The 21,235-nt window shown below is 43.7% G+C and overlaps 1 protein-coding gene across 2 annotated transcripts in view; it reads right to left on the bottom strand.

Annotated features, from left to right (window-relative positions):
- Positions 1 to 876: 876 nt before the first annotated feature.
- The window catches only part of LOC142023588 (uncharacterized), a 104,827-nt gene continuing 84,468 nt past the window's right edge, over positions 877 to 21,235 (bottom strand). Inside the window, exons 5-6 of one of the 2 annotated variants that reach the window (XM_075014704.1) lie at positions 18,952 to 19,002; positions 877 to 1,091 (exon numbers count right to left, since the gene is read on the bottom strand). In XM_075014704.1, coding sequence (XP_074870805.1) covers positions 1,019 to 1,091; positions 18,952 to 19,002 — 124 coding nt within the window. In that variant the 3' untranslated portion in view covers positions 877 to 1,018. The remainder of the gene's footprint in view (positions 1,092 to 18,951; positions 19,003 to 21,235) is intronic. The other variant, XM_075014713.1, reaches the window with a different exon arrangement.

Raw genomic sequence — 21,235 nt, 5'->3', positions numbered from 1 at the left:
TCAGTTGCAGATACAGCCATTTCCAAAGTAAGTGACAAGCCATCTGGGAAAGCCGATAAGGTAAATTGCACTGCTATTAAGTCTTGGAGAAAAATGAGTCTTTAGTAATTGCACCAAGTCAAAGCTTCTCCTGAATTCATTAGTCAGAAGGGCATCTGTTTATCTCTCCCTGCCATGTCAGACTTAAATGGGATGTTGCTGTTCTCTTCTGGATAGGCTCTGAATAGCTTTTGCTACTTGCAAGGTCCCCATACCTTATAACACAAAGCTGTCTTGTTAGGACACAGTTGCATGTGGGTGTAAGAGTTAGAGAAAGCTAGTTTTATGGCTAAGTAGACCATTTGAATCTGTCTTTGTGCAGACAGCTATTATACAGTATAATGAATAGATGAAACACTAGATGCTGTTAGTATTTCTTAAACTATTTCTCAATTTACACATGGAATCATTTCTTTCTCAGTCAATGGGCACTACAGAATATACAAAAATCAGACCACATATCCAAGTACCTCTTACCACACAAACGTGAGAATTTAGGTTTAAATTAGCTGTGCCATTTCAGTTTATCCTAGACAGTCATAAAAAGGATTGACTATGATATCCTCTCTGGTCTTCACATCAGCATAGAAAGTGTTTCAGATGATAGTCTATTAATCAGAGTCAGTGTTTCATCTATACTTACACTGCAATGCAAAACTGCTGCCTGGTGTGAAGGTTGAAAATGATGACCTTAGTTCTTTGCTAAAATCTATCATAGGCTGGGAAAAGGGAGGGTTGTGATATTATGATTGCAATACTGAATATCTTCAGTATGTCATATCTTTAATTCAGTCATCTTTTCTCCTACCTGCCATGCATCTGAAAATGAAACTGGTGTATGTGCTTGAATGAAGGAAGGATTAAGAAAAAGCAGTAACCATGAATGATTTTCCACAGGTTCAGAAATGATCATCACTTGACTTTATTGCATTATACTTCCACCTACAGTTAGTTAAACAAGACGCATGTGACCAGGGACTCATAAAAGCTTAGCTATTGAGTCACTCCTCTTCTTTTGTGTCATCATGGATGGATGTGCTGCCCAAGGATTACTGAAATACAAGCACAATGGGTATTTTTTCTGATTAGAACACTGAATTCTTTATTGGCAAGTAGATGTTGAAAAACTTACTAATTTTTAAACTTAGCTGTCCTCCTAAATGTGTTCTATACAGCCTCATTAGGAATAGACTTGAAATGAGAGCAAATAACTTGTAAAGACCCTTTAAGGAGCAAGTTCAGCTAGACCTTGGCCACACTTAGTCCTCTGAAGTTGAGGGGATTTAAACCCCTTAAGGATACGATTTCCACAAGGGGAAAATATGAACCAAATCCTGGAAAGTACTAGAACATTCTACAAGGTGCTAAGTGCCCTCAGTTCCCAAAGATTGGCCTCTTTCTTAATGTTTCTTCTTGAAATCAATTTTCTTATTTTGGAATTGATCGGAACAGTAAAACAAGCAACAAGCAGAAGTTGAATATCTTGGCAGTTTGCAAGAGGTACAGAGCAATTTGCAGGATTGGGTGCATCTATGAATTAATCTCAGAAGCTAATCAATGAGAACGAGGTTCTATCCTGCAGGATTTATATACGGAATTATTTTGTTGATGTCAGTGAGATTACTCGGCCAGGAGAAAGGCCTGCAAGGTTAGAGCCCAATGTATTCCAGTAGAACCCACCTCTCAAAACTGAAGTAGAGTGGATGAGTATTAATCTACACCTTCATACAAACCTCAGTAGCACACTCATACTTTTCATTGGTCTAAATGTAAGTAGTCTTTCTTGCTGTGACTGATACACCTCCCACTGAAGTCAATGGGAGTGCTTCTGATGCTTTCAGTGATATCTGAATTGGAGCCTTGCTTGCACGCAGACCATTCTGATGTCATATGAACAAATGCAGTCCTATCTCAGTTGTATACAGAACACAGGTAATATCAATGCAATCACCAGATGCCTTTCTATAAGCAACACCTGAAAGATTTTCTATCTTGTTAGACATACAAAAAGCATGGCCAATTGACTCTGTTTTCTAAACAAATAATATCAGGAAAATGTTCAATAAAATGAAATCGAGCAAACAAAAAGGGGAGCACAAACCTCAACATTATAATAGACAATATTTCTGATAAAATTGACTAAATAAAAATAATTTATATTACAAAAATAAATACAATATAGATAGTGAAATTCTAAAACTTTAGTACAAAGATAAAATAAGGCAGATAAAAGTGGTCATAATAAAATTATATAAAACAGTATCACATCATTATCAAAATAGCAAAGCCATTCGAAACAGCCCAATGTTAAAAATGCCAAAGTTACTGGAAACAAACCGTTTCAAATATTGACTTTATAATGACAAATTTCTATTGACTTGCCCAGAAATGAGAGGGTATGGTCAAAAAACATACTAATGACTAGATGAACTTTGTTATCCATGATTGCAAAACAATTTAAATTAATCTCCTGTTATGATGACTTGTCTAAGCACCACTCAAACTGATAACTGCTGGTGATGTAAATCTGCTAAAATTGTTAAAAATACATGTTGCCTGTTTAAGCCTGATTCCCTCTCCAACATGTAATGTAACTCTTCCATTAGTAGAAGGCTGCAGCTGATCATTCTGATATGTGTAACTCTCTGACGTTTTAAATTAAAATTACTGTGAAGCTGGAGAGGGTCTAAACCACCAATAGCATTAGACTAGACCAAATAAGAGACAATCTACTACTGAACTTAATGGCAGAGAATGAGTAATTCTTTAAAAAAAAAATCCAGCAACACTCATTTAGCTACATGGTAATGTGCCACTATGTCATATGTGTGGGACACAACGTGACTTGTATATATATAGATACAAGCCAGGTGGTCCTGTTCTGCAAGATATTGAGTGCCCTTAACTGTGATTAGTTGAAGGTGCTCCACACCTCAGAGGTTCAGGACTCAAGATCAGCCTAAGCCACGAAGTTGATGTGCCCATGCCTCGGGTACTGCCCAGTATGGAGACCAGAAATACAATAATCACCATCAGACTTTAGGGAAGTTAACATAATTTGGGTCCATTGAAACTATAAACATGACAAAACAAAACAGCCTCCTCTGCTATACAGAGAATTAATTGATCAACAAAGGTTAAAACAGAAACAATGTTTTATTTTCTCATTGATTACAAGTGAGAGTTTTACTGTGCATAAGACTAAATGTTAAAATACAATAAAGCACAACTTGTACAAAACCTTTTGCCACTAAAGCACACCCATACCACCCTGCTGAGTGGGTAAAGTTATATGACCAGTTAACCAATCTGACTTTGGATATTGATTTGTAACTCACAAGTGTTCACACATTCTGTACTTCACCTACTGCACAATCCAAGCTAGCTAAACCAAACATAAACTTACCCACAAAAGCTCATGACGTAATAAAGTTGTTAGTCTTTACATTTCTACAGGGCTGTTTATTTGCGAAGCTACAGACAAACATGGCTAAGTCTATAAATAGGGTAATGAGGTTCTAAGAGCATTATCTAATTGTGAAAACAAGGGCATATTACGCTAAATCTATGCAGTGAAAATGGAGGAAAGATTTCCACTTAATAGATGGCATTTCTTAAAGCTAATTCCATTAATTAATAAATGAGTACAGTTATGTTACAACCATATGCTGCATAGCAATAAGTGTATTATATTAACATTGCATAACCAATGCTTTTTTTCTAGCACCTCAGCAGCCCCAGCCATAGGATTGGCTGTGGGGGTGGAGCTTGCTGAGTACCAGCTTTTTTTTTTTTTAATTTTTTTTCCTGAAAAAAAAAGGCTCTGGGCATAACTAAAATATGTTTTATGCAACATGGGTCATGCAAGGAAAGGTTCTGATTTGTTGAATGTGATTAGCCAATTTGTATGCATTAATCATTTCTGCATATAAAGCTAGAGAAATGGACTATTTATCAGTTACACTTGGGTGTGTATTTGGGAGGCAGCCAGCAGAAATTGGAACATGAGATTTGATGGGATTCTAGGGAGAAACTAGACTGTGAAGATATTAATGTCTCATCATCTGAGAGGCATCCTGGGACAAAGCTGGGATACTACGAGGACAGGTGGTTCTCTCACCTGGTACTAAAAATCATCTTGGATTTCTAGCAATTTTCCACTAAAAGGAGTAAGGGAGGTCAAGCCTGGAAAACAAAAGATTTCCACCCTATGTAAATCTTATTTATGGCTAGCAGTAAGTTGATCAGTGTTCACTCTTCACTAAATACCCAAAAAGAATGACTGCAGAAAACACCCAAGGACAGTGGGAAAAGGGGAGAAGTAATGAACACAGGCTGCAAAAGGGATCTGATCTATGAATAAAATACCTAAAGATTTAAGCAGCAAGGAGGAAAGCTAACCTTCAAGAATTTCTGCAACCTACCCAAAAATCAATTATTTTTGAGTGAGAAATGACTACTTGTGATGTTTTTTTTAAGATCTTAAGCTTAGATATGTATTTCTGTTACTTGCTTAGTAATCTGCTTTCTTGTTTGTTTTTCCTTATAATCACTTTAAATTAATCTTTTACAGTTAATAAACTTATTTCTTGTTTAAAACAAAATCTGTTTTGTTCAGTTCAAATCTGGGAGGGAGGGAGGGAGGGCAAAAGTTGAGCATATATCTCTCCACGTTGAGCGAGGGGACAATTTCTGATGAACTTGCATTATGTAGATCCCTCTGTGGAGCTCAACACAATATTCATTTGAGGTTTACTCCTCCAAAGGAGATGTACACAGGAGTGATGGCTGAATCCTCTCAGGATATGACTGGAGCCTGCAGCTGGGTGTTGCCTTGACTGGGTATGTGCTGGAATGGGGCTTGAGAGACTGGCACTGCAACCCAGCACAGGGCAAACCTGGGCTCAAGGGCTGAGTGGGCCATCAACACCTCAGGAAACATCCCAGCTGGAGGGCTATGGGTGTGGGGGAGTAATGGGGCCCCATGCTTTATGGAAATTGACTTATAAATGTACATAACTTAGAGATGGCGCATGCAAAAACAGCTCATGTAACATCAATTTTATAATTGCAATCTGCTGGATCCTATTTTTGTGCATATATCATTCTTGTATGTGATAGTAGAAATAGGACGTGTGGCTCTGTTTATACCACAATCCCTCCCCAGCCGCAAGTCCCTCAAATGCAAGACTTGAGTACACACAAGTCTTGTTCTGTATACCTGGTCTGCAAACGCGAGGCCCAACTGCCTTGAATATACATAACTCACCACCAGCCAGCACAACTCAAACATTCAAACTGCACACTCGCATGGGTTGCTGCTTCCATAGTGTCTCACAGACACTCATGAAAATGGTTGATGTGCCTGGATATGAGAAGCCACTTCCCTGTCCCTTCTTCTTTGCTTGGCTACTATAGCATTCCGTCATAGAAACTCGCACTTCATGCTTCATACACTGCAGTGTTTGTGCATATTTTATACTTCATTTTTGTGTGTAAATCAATGATAATTGAATAATGTGTTGAATACAATAATTAATTGCATAAATAATTTTAAAATGACCTCAAAATGTGTGAGCAAGTATGTGAGCATCAAAGCTACTTCCATTATTGTCAAGAGGGCAAGAAGTGGGATATCTTTGGAAGAAAAAAGGTCTTGAAAAGCTTGCCCAAGGTGAAAGTAATTGTGCTGCTGGGTGTTTCTTTGGTGTTAATGAATCCACAATTTGTACAGAAAAAAAAAAGGAGCATGCTATTAGAACCAGTGTTGAGGGTGGCACACCAACATCTTTAAAAATGATGGAGCCCTGTCCGCATCAAGAGTGTGAGGTTTGTCTTTCCCTGTTTTGTGGAGCCTTGGAAAGAACATTGGGAGGAGGCTTAACTGTTTTAAATGAAAATCCAAAGCAACCTAAAAAGAGAACTTGGCTCTCATTCATGGTCCCAGCAGATATGGATGGCCAAATAATCAACTACTATGGAACTCATTGCTACACTATACAATTGAAACCAAGAGCTCAGTAGGTTTTAAAGGAGGATGCACATATATGAATAATGAGAATACCTCCATTTACTTTAGAAATGTAAGGAGTATAAACCCTTATACTTCAGGCTATAAATGGTCACTAATTTAGTGGAATTAGAAGGAAACTTCCACTAACGGTGTTCCACAGTTTATTTTTGAAATTTCTGCTCTGAGGAGTCTGGCCTTAGGGACTGCCTTAAAGATTGACTTTTTTCTTGTGTGGTACTCTGGCACCTCAGCTGGTTTCAGTTGCCAAAGTCAATACCTCCTTCACTTACACAGAAAGAGGGTGATAACAGGAGATTTCTAATGTGTGGCTTTCTACTTTTAGACTCTGGTCCTCCCAACCAAGAACTACAGTCTCTTCCTTTTGCAAAACCTGCTGGGTCTATCCTCACAAGCTGGGACAGTAGAATCCAAATTTGTAATGCTGTAAGTGAAGCTCATACTGAGGTTGCATATGGTCCTTGCGATGAAAGGAAATGGACACATCTAATCTGTGCTTCTTCCTATCACCATTCTAATCATTCCCCTCACGAGGCCTAACTTGAAATGAATAGTAACAGAGAGGTAGCCATGAGGTAATTGCTATCTCTGTTAAAGCCAAGCCTCAACGGTATTGAATTTGAGCATAAACTGCAGCTCATAAATTTCCCTTTGTATCTGCTGCTAAAGTACACTATCCCTGATGTTTTCATAGCTAATCTGGTGACTGGCCTATGTAACTTTGTTCTCACCCACAATTATTTCCAATTTGGGGACAACTTATACCTCCAGATCAGCAGCACTGCTATGCGCACCCGCATGGCCCCACAGCATGCTAACATTTTTATGGCTGACTTAGACCAGTGTTTCCTCAGCTCTCATCCCCTATTATCCCTCCTTTACTTATGCTACATCGATGATATCTTTATCATGTGGACCCATAGTAAAGAGACTCTGGAAGAATTCCACAGAGATGTTAACAGCCTGCATCCTACCATCAATCTCAGCCTTGACCATTCCACGTGCAACATCCATTTCCTGGACACTACAGGACAAACCACTGATGGCCAGATCAACACCACTCTCTTCTGAAAATCCACTGAACTGCTACACTCACCTACATGCCTCTAGCTTCCAGCCAGCACACACCACACAATGCATCGTTCATACTGCAGCCCTTACATTCAATCGCATCTGCTCTGATCCTACAAACAGAAACCAAAACTTAAGATCTCTACCAAGCATTGGTAAAACTTGATTACCCATTGGGAGAAATAAAAAAAAACCAGATTGACAAGGCCAGACGAATACCCTGAAACCAACTTCTTCAAGACAGGCCCAAGAAGGTCAATAACAGTAACAAAAGTTGCCATTACTATAGCCCCCAGCTCAAACCCCTGCAACACAACCTACAACCTATACTGGAACATGGTGCTACACTCTGAAATGCCCTAGGTGAGAGGCCCATTCTCTCCTACAAACAACCACCTAACCTCAGGAAAATTCTCACTAGCAACCACAGACCCTTCCACAGAAACACTAATCCTGGAACTTTTCCTTGCAACAAAACCCATTGCCAACTATGTCTACATATTTATTCTGGAGATGCCATCACTGGACCTAACCATGTTAATTACCGGACTAGGGGCTCATTTTTCTGTACCTCTACCAACATTACATATGCCATGATGTGCCAGCAATGGCCCTCTGCTATCTATCTATCTATCTATCTATCTATCTATCTATATATATATATCAGACAAACTGGCAAAAGAACGAATGGACACAAAACAGACATTAGGAATCTGAAAACACATAAACTTGTCAGTGAGCATTTCAATGGAGTGGGCCATTGTGTTAAAGACCCGAGAATATGCATCTCACACCAGAGACTTTAACAGCAGCTTGCAACTGGAAATCTGTTGAGGCTGGGCCTTAATAGAAAGAGCAGTTACCTCATGCAGTACAAAGACAGCTTCCTGGTCTTTCATATTTACAGTGATCTCAGCTAAGACACACAGCATGTTGCTCTCTTCCTGTGCACTCTTTTCCCCACCCCTCCTTTCAGTCCTATTATCCAATTTGTCAGCTTCAATATATATATTGAAGCTGACAAATTGGATAATATTAATATATATTTTAAGATCTCTGTTATAAAACGGTCAGTGCTGTACTGGCAATGGCATTTCTCCAGATCTGAAGAAGGGGGTCTGCCCCAGGAAAGCTCATCACCTAATAAATTATTTTGTTAGTCTTTAAGTGCTACATGACTGCTTGTTTGTTTTGTGAACCTGAAATGAATGAGCCTGATACAGAACTCTAGAATGATGGAAAAATATTACCCCTATTTTATGGCCAAATGACTTCTCCTTTTAATGATCTGATGGTGTCAACACGGACTTGAGCAGACTGTTGATATCGCTGTTTGGCGTATACAAGCATCTGGAGATGCCATGTGTACTGCAACAAATCTAACATCTCATCATTTACATTTATGCCTAATCTGGCGAGCAGATGTGATAGGATGATTCTGTCATAGATGTTTACTCTTTGAGCCCTGATTCATAGTAAGGTGTCGGTTACATTGGAGTTAATAAGAAAATATTTAATTTACTAATGGAAAGATCCTATTAAATGGAATATCAGCAATTCAAGCAACAGGATTAGTTAAAATACCAACAGCAATAATTGTCAGTAATTTTTAAAAAAGAAGACAAGTCTACAAATATAAAATCTGGCTCAGGCTTATCTTTCCATGCAAGTCAAATTATTTAAATTCATGAATAATGGATATATCTTTTTTATGATGTCTCATGTCTTTTCACAGTGTAGTATTATGGACTAGTATTATGCAAATTTAATGTTTTGAAAATGGTCCCTTGTCAAATAGGCATCATTTTCTATTTCTCTGTTGTTAATGTAATTGACAAAAACAGTCAATACTACTGATTATGTCTTTTCTTGTAAAGCACTTATTTTATGGGCCTAAACAGCTGTGTTTATGCCTCTATGAATTTCTGATTTCATTATGAAGTTGTCACCATGCTGTGAAAGAGCAATATGCAGAGTCCTAAACACTCCATTTACCAGCTGGCAAAAAGCAGTTCTTTAGTAATAAAGGTATAATTCAATCAACATTGGCACGTTTCTTTTTTCAAAAATAGTTGATCCAACATGAAATGTGCATGGATTTGACCAGTTAATCTGATGCAGGTATTCTTAGTTTACATGAGTAGTACCTGCCCTTAAAGCTTTAAGTAGATATCATGAGTTAAACACCTGAGCCCTATCCTGTGAGGTCCTGAATAGGCTCAACTTCCTTTAAAGACTTCTATGGGACCATTGCAGCTGCTATGAAGTTACACCAGGAGACATTTCATCCACCAATAGCCTCAAGCTCAGAGGAGTGGAAACGTGATTTACAGCTACAGATTGTATCTCCCTGGTCCAACATGGTGGAGACCTGAAGGGTTCCAAGCAAGAGAATTTGCTGGACCACAGGATGTCCAGGGCATCTGCCACCAGGAAGCCCCATGCTCCCAGGGACTGCCACGGCTCCAGCCTCAAACTCCCCAGGAACTCTAGCCCTGGCCTCCCCGGGGCTGCCAAAGGACACCAGCCCCAGCTCTGTGGTGTGTGCGGCAGGTGAGGGGCTCCAGATCCAGCCCATGGTGCCACAGGGCAGGTAGGAGATTCCAGTTCAGCTCCCACTGCCTGGGATTCCCCAACTGCTTCAGAGTGCTGGTCGGGACTCACATGCCGAGCCGGGCTCCAGAGCACAGCACTGAGTGATGCATCAAGCGGAAGGGCTACCATTCTGTGGTGCTGCAGGCCCTGGTTGACCACTGAGGGCAGTTCCTGAATGTTTACATCAGGTGGTCGGGCAGGAGCCACGAGGCCAGGGTGCTGCAGAACTCCAGCCTGTTCTGGAGAACGGAGGCAGGCACCGGTGTCTCCTACCAGGAGATGGCCGTGGAGGACATGCACATGCCCCTGTGCATCACGAGCAATGTCGCCTACTCGCTCGTGCCGTGGCTAATGCAGGCACACGCTGAGCATGTGGACCCTACCCAGGACCTCTTTAATGCCCAGCTGAACTGGGTGTAACTCGCCTTCAGGCATTTGAAGGGGAGGTTCCTGGGCCTCCTGCCTTGGCTGAATGCGGAGAAGCACAACATCCCCCAAGGTGTGGCCGCATGTTTGGCCCTCCACAACCTGGTGAAGTGGAAGGGGGAGGACTTCCAGCCGGCCTGGGCTCCAGAGGGTGGGGGCCGCTAACAGTAGCTGACTGCTGCGCCCAGTCACCAAGCACAGGCTGATGGAATGCGCATCTGTGAGGCCTTGCAGCAGCACTTCGCACGCAGGCTCCATTGACCCTGCCCAGATCGCCTCCAGGGAGGTGGGGGAGGTCAGGGCCCAGGCCCACAGCCCCTTGCCCTCCCCACCAACTTCTCTCCCTTCACCCAAACACCACCACACAAGGAGGGAAGCAGGGCTGGTGAACGTGAATAGTTTACTAACAATAACCCCCCGGGTGCATATAAAACAAGTATCAAGAACATCAAGGCTGTAACAAAAATATAAATTTATGCAAAAATAAACATTTGTGGTGAGCTATATACAAAGTTGTCTCTCTAACTATGTGGGGGGGGGAGCACTTCCTAAGTGGGAGGGGAGCCCTAGTCAAGGGACGGAGTGGACAGCGGTGAACCATGCCAGCCACAGGAACCTCTCTCACCACAGGTCCAGGATCCGCAGCCGGGCACTGACAGGGAGGGGAGAGTGGGGCGGTACACAGGTGTGGGAACCGCAGCAGATTTAGGATTGGCGGGGGGGGCCTGGGGCGGGGGACCGGTGCACTGGCCCTCTCCACTGCCCACTGCAGGTCCTGCCCCAGCACCTGGTGCAGGGGGTCATGCAGGACAGCAGGGTTCAGGGGTGTGGGAGTGGGAGGGGAGACACTGACGGCAGTGGGAAGGCCAGCAATGGGGGCCATAGGTGCAGCACCCTGGGCCAGCCAGGCCTCCATGAGGTCCAGGGCACTGTCTACCCTGGCCAGCCAACGCTCAGAGGAGCACACCCTCTGCTCCTGCCACACCTCTTCCCTCTGCAGATGATGCTGGGTGAACTCCATCTATTCATGGAGGGCTGCCATGAGCGCCCATTGCTCCTCCTCCTCCTGATGGTGATGGGCCCTCCTGGTGCGGGCATGGTGCAGTAGTGGCAGGGTGCCCTCCCTCTGGGGTGCAAGTCTGGGTTCTGCTGGCTCCAGCTCCTCAGGGGGCTGCCTGGATGGGTGTGGAGGCTGGCATGGCCCTTGGACAGTACAGCTGTAATGAAGGACGGGGAATGGGTGAGTCCTTCCTGCTGCACAGCCCTGGGCCCAGTCCTAAGCTGCTGGTGGGCAGAAACCCCCTCCAGGTCATGGGATGGGGCTGCCCTGGGTGTGTGCCATGGCTCTCATTTGGTGGGACATTTGGGACATGGGAACAGCCCAGCTGCAGCACCCTGGCGGTGAGCCTGATGGGCTAGTGGCCCAGTGGGAGGAGGGCCCATGAGGGGCGGCGTGGTCCATGGGGGTGGGTGCTGGACATCACCTTCATGCGTGCCTGTGAGCAAGGACCATGCCCGTGAGCAAGGGTGTGCCTGTCGCCCTTGCAGTTGGCCCCCTGCCAGGTGTGGCAGGGGCTGGAAGTCTGCTCCCCAGGCCCCTGTGGCTTGTGTGGCCCATCACGGGGATGTCAGCAGGCTGAAACCATGCCTACAGGCTGCCCATGGGCTCTCAATGGTACGCCCCACCCATCCGTCTCCCCGCCCCCCGCCCCGGCCTGTGTGTATGTGCCTCATGGGGGACTTCCTGGGTGGTCCTAAGAGGTGGGGGTGGGGGGGGGCTGCCCATGCCTGTGCCCGTGGAACTTGAGAGGCCAGAGGAGAGGGCACTCACCAGAGTGCCCTGGCTTGATTCCAGGTCGGATGGCATCTCCTCTGATGGCTCAGGCAACAATCTCACCTCCTGCATCCTGGACTGGGCAGGGGTGCGGGGGACTCCTCCCTGGTGTCGATGGCCTCTGGGATGAGGGCACTGTCATCTCCCCCCTCAGCATCAGGTCCACCTGCTCGTTGTGGGCGCAGGTGGCCACCCCCATGCAAGATCTCCACTGGGCGTCTGTGGCCCACATGTAGCCCTGGCAAAGGTCCTTAATCACGGCATGCAGTTGATGCAGTGTGCATTTGGAGTGGCCATGGTCAGCCATGGCACTGGTGACACACTCATAGCCGAGGACATTCCTCCTCTTGGCACTGGGCTCCAGGATGAGGTGCTCCTCAGCCCAGACAGACAGCAGGACTTTTATCTGTGGGCCGGACCAAGAGAGGGTCACTTTCTTGCTCCTTAAGCTGAGCCCTGGGATGCCTCACCTGGGGCTGGGGTGGTCTCGGGAGGGCTGGGACATGCTTTACAGGCTCCAGGGAGTGGATGATGGAGTGGGGTGCAGCACACATGCTGGCAACCTGCAACCACACCCTCAGCTTCCTGGATGTAGGCTGTGAGGCTTCCTGCAGCTTTAAATATGAGCAGAGGCTGGGATCATAGAGGTTGGGAGGTGGGAAGAGTGCCTCTCTGCTCCAGCAGGCTGGTGCCAGTTGGACGACCCCTCTGTCAACAGACTGGGCCCCCAGAGAGTCCACACAGTGATTCTGGCAACAAAACAGTGCCAACAGAGACAGTATACCCCAACAGGGAGAGCTATAACGCTGTTGGCTGAACAGCTGGGTTTTGCCAACAAAAACTGGACTGAGCGCATTTACCACGTGGACACTCTGCAAGTTTTGTCAGTACAACCCTGTTCTGTCACCAGAAAGTGGCCCCTGTAAACATGCCTTCTGTGTTATTGTCTGTCTTCAATTTCTTTGTGCATACTCTGACCCTCATTGCCCAAACACTTTGACAATACACAATGCCCAGAACATCTCCCAATCCAAGTGGTGCTAGTTTTTGTGCAGACTCTATTTCAGCCTTGTTTTGGAGCATAGCCTCTTATGTGTGCCTTACAACTATCTCAAATAAAGAACAAATTTAATCATCAACTTGAACAAGATTTAAACTCAGCCTGTAACACGGTTTTGCCCAGCTCCCAAAAACTCATGCATCCTCCAGATCTTAGCTTCACCCAGCATTTCTATGAGGCCTAAAATAGTGACACCCCACAACTCATCCCAAACAGATAGAAAAGAATTAACTGAACAAATTACAAATCTGTCATATTTTGCTGCAATTCTAGATTTCATTTTAGACAGATAACAACAACAGCAGATGTTAGTACTGAGATTTGTTGACATCAGTGATTCAGCACACTTAAGTAATCATTTATCACATTTTTAGAAGTAAAAAACATGACAGGTTTTGGAATTCTTCAAACCGTCCTTGACAAACTAAAATGATTGTGAGTATCAGTAATAAACACTAGTGGTCAAGGCTGAAATAACGGCACCAATATGAGAGGACACACACCTAGAGTGCAAGCTAGATTGCTGGCAGAAAAATCCAAAAGCCTTTTTTGTTTCATGTGCATGCCTCAGCCTGAATTTGATTTTGTGTGATCTGGACAAATCCTCTGTAAAACCTTTTTTTTTTGTTATTTGCTGAAATACATTTACTTTCCCTTTTCTTCTTCCACTCAGAGATGGCAAGTATTCAAAGCACGTGTCAGTGGTATTACCATTAAGCCTCTACCTGACACATCCTGGGACAGCTGCGTAGAAAGTGTAAAAATGTTGAGCTATCAACATGTGAATATTTCTGAAGCACTGGCTGCTATTTCAGAAGAAACCAGGGATTCAAAATAAAAGTGAAATACAGGCAGGCTACATCTATACAATAATGCTATTTTGAAATAATTCATTCTGAAACAGCTATTCCAAAATAGTTTATTTTGAAATAACACAGCTACACACAAGAATGTATTTCAAAGTAGCACCCGGACATTTCACAAGAGCATGTCCAGACACATTATGCCTATTTTGAAATAGCACCACTGGATACCATTATGGCTTATTTCAAAACAGTGCTATTCTGTGTCTTAACGTCTCAGTCTACACTAGCCCAAAACTTTGAAATGGCCATGCAAATGGCCATTTCACAGTTTACTAGTGAAGCGCTGAAATACATATTCAGCGCCTCATTAGAATGCCAGCAGCTGCAGCACTTCGAAATTGCCGCAGCTTGTCCAGACAGGTCTCCTTTTCAAAAGAACCCTGGCAACTTCAAAATCCCCTTATTCCTAACAGCAGACAGAAATAAGGGGTTTTCGAAGTTGCCAGGGTCCTTTAAAAAGGAGCCCTGTCTGGAGGAGCCACACAGGGGTGAGCCGCGTCAATTTCAAAGTGCTGCGGCTGCCAGCATTCTAATGAGGCTCTCGATATGTATTTCAGCACTTCATTAGTAAACTTTGAAATCTGCATGGCCATTTCAAAGTTTTGAGCTAGTGTAGACACAGCCAACATCACCTATTTCACCTATTTCAAAATAGACAAATAGACATTATTTCTCCTGCAATGGCTATGTCTACACTAGCCCAAAGCTCCAAACATCCCTAGCCAGTAGAACTTTTTTCTGCTCTCCTAGAAGCTGGAGGAATACAGCCCATGGTTTCTCTTGACAGGCTCCAACAGAGCTTCATATACAGGCAAAGCACTCTTGTGGCAGACTGTGTGTGAAGAACACCCAACAGTCGATGCTGGGTCTCTAGGCCCTCACATAATGATATTTGGAGAGTATCAGCCATTCTCTTCACTGAATCCTGAATACATCTGAATTTATCTATGTGATATGGAGGAGACAAAAGTGCTTTGTCTAAAGAGGATGATGATTACTCATGATAGGCAGCCTCCTCATTACCTCTTTTTTCCTTGCTCCTCAAGTGATTCGGCTTGAGGTATGGATTGATATGGAGGGCTGGAGGGGATGGGAGAGTATTCCATCCAATAACTTGGTGCCTTGGAGAACTGTGGGATGTAGGCAGGATCCAAGGATCCCTGTATGCCCACTGAATAGGGCTCAATGGACATAGAAGAAGGACCCAAGCTTGGAGGGTGCTGAACAATTCAAGGGTGTCTTCCAATATCTCTCTTGAAGGTAATCCAGCCATGATCATTCACATAGCTCTGTGGTCACTTGAAGACAACTATACAGTGGAGAGGGGATTGTCTCTGGATTAAGATCTGGTGTATGATTGAGGGAGCAATCCACCATGTGGAGAAAATTCTTATCTCTGTATATTTTATGGAACTCTTGAATCTCATGCAGAATTTACTCTTCAGTGATGTATGAGTATTTGTAAACAGTGGATATAGTGCAAGTGGTTTTCACTAACAGAGGAGGATTCTGAGGAAGTGAAGCAATTTTTGAAGCCTGGTGCTTTAGCCGTACCCCAAGGAGAAATGAAAGTTGCTTCAAAGAAGAACAGTTCTTCTCTTGGAGTGCAGACAAGCTGAAAGCCTCAATTTACACGCCCCCCCCATGCAAATAACCCACTAAACTGTATAGGTCAACCTGGTAGAGAAAGCAAACAACTTCAAAGAACAATCAAAGTAAGTAGCTGTGGAAGTTCAATTGTTTCAGACCAAGGTTGTTTTCAAGAAACTATGGTTGTCTGACTCTCACAGCCCTTAATACTATTGATGTGGGGAACACAAAATTGTGGTTGATCTGACTGTCATGGCCCTTTATACTATTGGTATGAGGCACGCAACTAGCTCTGGCATACACAGAGACCAAATGGGCACTACTGCTGAAAACCTCCAAACAAAACCACAGGTGAACATCCAGGCTTCAAACAGATCTCCTATAGGGAGATTACACAAAGAAGAAGGAAGCTTTACATCAACCCATAAGAAGTATTAACCCAACTCATAAAAGTGTTATATCCTGAAAGTGAAAGGCTCCATTCTGAAAAGCAAGTCTGGAAAATGGCATTACAATATTTCATATTTATTGAAATGATTAGAGGTGTTAAAACAGTTAGCTGGTTAATGGTTTTAATCTGTCTGGATGCCCAGCCCACCACCAGGGCATGCCATGGCCACAGCTGTGGGGTCCAGCCACTGTTCATGCCACAACCATAGGTTACACCGCAGCCACGAAGTCCTTCCCTGGCTGTATTCCTGCCGCCCAATCTGCTGGCCACAGGTGGAGTTAATTGGCAATGGACAGTTAACTGCTAAGCATGCTGCTAAGCCTTATGCTTAATGGTTAACATCCCTAAAAATAATGGAGTGATTCTTTCTAGCACCCCGAGGCTGTGTCTACACGTGCCCCAAACTTCGAAATGGCCATGCAAATGGCCATTTCGAAGTTTACTAATGAAGCGCTGAAATGCATATTCAGCGCTTCATTAGCATGCGGGCGGCAGCCGCGCTTCGAAATTGATGCTCCTTGCCGCCGCGCGGCGCGTCCAGACGGGACTCCTTTTCGAAAGGATGCTGCCTACTTCGAAGTACCCTTATTCCCATGAGCTCATGGGAATAAGGGGATTTCGAAGTAGGCGGCGTCCTTTCGAAAAGGAGCCCCATCTGGACGCGCCGCGCGGTGGCAAGGAGCATCAATTTCGAAGCGCGGCTGCCACCCGCATGCTAATGAAGCGCTGAATATGCATTTCAGTGCTTCATTAGTAAACTTCGAAATGGCCATTTGCATGGCCATTTCGAAGTTTGGGGCACGTGTAGACACAGCCCTACAGACTTAACCTGGTTTCGAAAGGCACGCTGAGTTCTCTTCTTGTCCTGTACCATCAATAGTAGAGATTTTGCAAGCCCAGTTATGCATGCTGCTACAATTATGAATGCCATTGCCTTCACTGGATTTGCATGGTGCCATAACTGGAATTTACTAAACTTTTCTGTAATTGGAAATGAGTCAACCTTTCTCAACTCATAAGAAGGACTAGAATCCAGCTCATGTTTTCAGCTGTTTTTATTCCAGCAGGGATAACAAGATTTTAAAATTTTATTTGTGTCACTGAACAAAACAAATTTGGTCACGAATACCCACAGCAAAATGAATAAGACAGTGCCATTTTTAAGTCACTTTTCAGAACAGAACCGTAGTTTAAGCGTAAGAAAAGGCAGGGGGAGACATCTTGTATGGTATCCATCCACTAAATAAATGGAAAGAAAACTTTACATTTAGACATAGCAGCTATTCTAGAAAAAAATTTAATTCTACCAAGTTTAGGATCTCAAAGTAAACTATGAGCATAAGATACTCTAGTCCACATAATTAGCTCAACAGCTTCCCCTATGCCACACTATTGAGCTATGGTTAACACATAATAGCTATGGTGTATAACAGTTACTGCCTCCTTTCAGAATATTTTGACAGTTGTACTTTATAGTATGTTCAACATCATGCCTAATATTCTGAAATGAATTTTTAATAGAAAAAAATCTGAGAGGATCATTGCTCCTACTATCCTATTAGTACTAGTGTCTTGCCAACCCAAACTTCAATCAGGTGCTCCAGGAAACTGTTTGAGATGGCACAAGTATTAATGTCAAAAAGGAACGTATTACATAACTTCTAGGGGCACTCACAGAAAAACTGGAGGGCAAGATGTTCTGTCCCAACAGGTAGAAAAGTAAGAATCGGAGTAGCTCTAAGTGTAAGCAAGGCCCCTCCAGAGAGACATTTTTATTTTAATGACAATGCCTTTCCAGCCTCATCTTTGGAGGGAAGCACCATGATTCCTAGTGTTGTCTCAGAATGGAGGAGACTATTTGGAGTTGGAGATAGGACAGGAGATACTGATTTGTATTAAAAAGGATGATTTATAGCTATTTTTGTGAACACAAATACCTTTCAGTGGAACAGGTAGTACAGCAGAGAGTGACAGTTACTCTTACCATTGTAGATATAGACTGGTCTCATACACAATATAGTGTAATTAGCCAGAAAGCCTTTTCATTTGTTTTAGCTAGTAATGGAACAATGTTGAATATGTGTCCTTATCCCCTCCCATAAATACAGAGTACAAGGTGAGGGACCTGGCAAAAACAGAAAGGCCGTCTTGACAATAGCCAAAAACTTCGAAATGGCCATTCAAATGGCCATTTCGAAGTCTACTAATGAAGCGCTGAAATACATATTCAGTGCCTCATTAGCATGCGGGCGGCCGCGGCACTTTGAAATTGACGCGGCTCACCGCCGCACGGCTCGTCCAGACGGGGCTCCTTCTTGAAAGGACCCCGCCTACTTCGAAGTCCCCTTATTCCCATCTGCTCATAGGAATAAGGGGACTTCGAAGTAGGCAGGGTCCTTTAGGAAAGGAGACCCATCTGGATGAGCCGTGCAGCGGTGATCCGCGTCAATTTCGAAGTGCCGCAGCCACCCGCATGCTAATGAAGTGCTGAATATATATTTCAGCGCTTCATTAGTAAACTTTGAAATGGCCATCTGAATGGCCATTTCGAAGTTTTTGGCTAGTGTAGACGTAGCCAAAGTGTCATATCTCCAGGTGCTATATTCAGTTCATATGGGCAAACTGGTATATAGTATACTATGGACTTAAGGGGGTAGGGAGAACTGACGATCTGGGTGGCAAACATTACAGAAAAAGCCAGTGACTTTTTCGTGACTGGACTGTGCAATAATCAAATGTTTGACCATTTCATTCAGGGTGCTTTCCTTTGTTAAATATAGTCAGAGGGGGACTTATACACACAAAATATATTAAGAAGTGAAATAAAAATGGCAGAAGTCCAACAAGTTAGCACTGGAGCAAATTCTGTGATAGAGAAAAGCTAAATTTTATACCTGTGACCCATGGAAAATATCAGACATGATTTTATTAAATGGGGAAGGATGAGTTTGGCCATCGTATGCAATAACACTTAATGAGAAACCTTACTTCTTGATGTTGGTCTTGCTGACTTCACTTTTCTTTTCCTCTGGCTTCTTACTAGAGAAATGAGATAGGAATGTAATGCTATTTCCACCTGTCAATTTTTAACTTGAGTTGCATCATTTATCTTTATATTACATTGCTTTACACTCTGATATCAAAATTACAATGAAATGTTATTCTCAGAGGCTGTATCTACACATGCCCCCTCCTGTCAGTTCGGAAGATGCCAATGAGGCGCTGATACGAATATACAGCATCTCATTACCATAATGGTGGCTGCGCATATTTTGGAAGTGCCCCTTTCAGAATGCACGCCACCCGTGTAGATGGGGGCCTTTTGAAAGGACCCACTGACTTTGAAAGCCCCTTCTTCCTAAAACCAAATAGGAAGAAGGGGCTTTCAATGTCAGAGTGTTTTTTTTTCAAAGGCCCCCATCTACATGGGCGGTATGCATTCTGAAAGTGGCACTTTCGATTCACATGCAGGCACCATTATGCTAATGAGGCACTGCATATTCTTATCAGTGCCTCATTGGCATCTTCAGAACTGCCTCATTAACATGCCCTCTCCGAAAGGAGGGGGCATGTGTAGACGCAGCCACAGTTTCTTAGTTTCACTGTTACAGTGGAAGATACAGAAGTGTAAGTAAACTGAAGTTTACAAACCATATATAGTTTTTCCAACATCTAATGGATTCCAAAGTCTAGCCTCTCATAGGATGTGGTGATTTTTTTTCTTTTGTTAGAAGAATAAAAAAAAATCTTGACAAGAAAGTTTTGTAGGAGGGTGACGTAGTGATCATCCAGGTCAGAGGGGCCTTGCTCTGCTCTGTCTGAGCCTCTAAAAAGCACCTAACAAAATGTGCCATCAAAGACTAGCAGTTACTGCATCCAGAAGCTTGAAGTCATTTCCTTAGAGACGCACAAACATTCTGCAATTTTAATTCAAGTGGAGCTGAGCAACTTTTATGACAGCCTCAACTAAGAGGTAAATCTGGAGAATAATGAAACTGATAGGTCACGGCCACACTAGCACCTCTTTTCAGAACGACTACAGTAATGCGGCACTTCGGAATATGCTAATGAGGTGCTGCCATGAATATGCAGTGCCTCTTTAGCGTAATAGCAGCTACATGTGCTTCGAAACTGCCGGTTTCAAAATACATGCTGCCCATGTAGCAGGAGGCCTTTGAAATGGCCCTGTGCTTTCGAAAGCCCCTTCTTCCCATCTGGTTTTGGCTCTTACCTGCTCTGTTTTTTACCCCATTTCTCCAGTGGTATTTTCAGCAAATTCTCAAAGGGCAAGAACCTAGAGAGCCTTCTGAAGGATTGGTGTAGGAACATTATATTTTCTATCCCTTTCTTAAAGGTTCCTAACATTTGGTTAGCATTTTTGCATACTAAGTTGAGTCTGTCAGACAACTATACAAAATGACTTCAAGAGCTCTTCTTTTGAATGGATACAGCCATTCTGGACACAATCACTTAGTAAGTATAGTTGGGATTATGTTTTCTAATATGCATTTCCAGGGCCGGGTTCAATATCTAGGGGTTCCTTTATTTCCATCTGACACTGAACCAGCTTGAGCTCCCCAAAGCGTGGGGAATTCACACCCCCAGACATGTTAGAGAAGCAATGCTTCCCCACTCACAAGCACAGAGTCTGAGTGTAGAAAAGAAACTTTTAATGAAAGAGGCAGACAAGTAACATGGCATTCGCTTGGGAAAATACCACACCCAGACTTCATAACCAACCCCCAAGTAACTGTCCCATGTCAAACAGACTGAGCAGTGTCCTTTGCCTCTCAGGTCCACCAGTCCAATCCTGTAAGCGTCCCATTCACATACCCAAACTTCCTCCACATGCCCTTCAAATGCCCCACTTAAAACTCTGCCCAGCCTGTGCAGGCCCTGATACATCATCCTGATGCATTCCCTCACTGAGCCTGAGGCAATGACACATTCGTGCTGGTCTAGTGTCCTGCTTGCTCATGCCAGCTTCCCCACCGGCTGCCAACCAGTCACTCCCGCCAGCCATCCTGCTGGCCGCCTGCTCCTGCCAGCTGCCCTGCTGGCTGCCCACTGTTTCTCCTGCCAGCTACCTGTCCTCTATACTCTGTCTACCAGTAGGGAAATGTCTTGGTTAACATGAAATGTCGAGACTACCTGAGGCAAAAACATGGGCTGAGGTCTCAGCCTAAGCTTATCCTTGTGAAACACTGTGTAGAAGGGGTCCACTGAAAGTGCCCTCAACTCAGATACCCTCCTGGCCCAGGTGACTGCCACC

This window comes from Carettochelys insculpta, chromosome 1, assembly GCF_033958435.1.
Source record: "Carettochelys insculpta isolate YL-2023 chromosome 1, ASM3395843v1, whole genome shotgun sequence".
NCBI lineage: Eukaryota > Metazoa > Chordata > Testudines > Carettochelyidae > Carettochelys > Carettochelys insculpta.
This window is presented reverse-complemented; position numbering and strand designations above follow the sequence as displayed.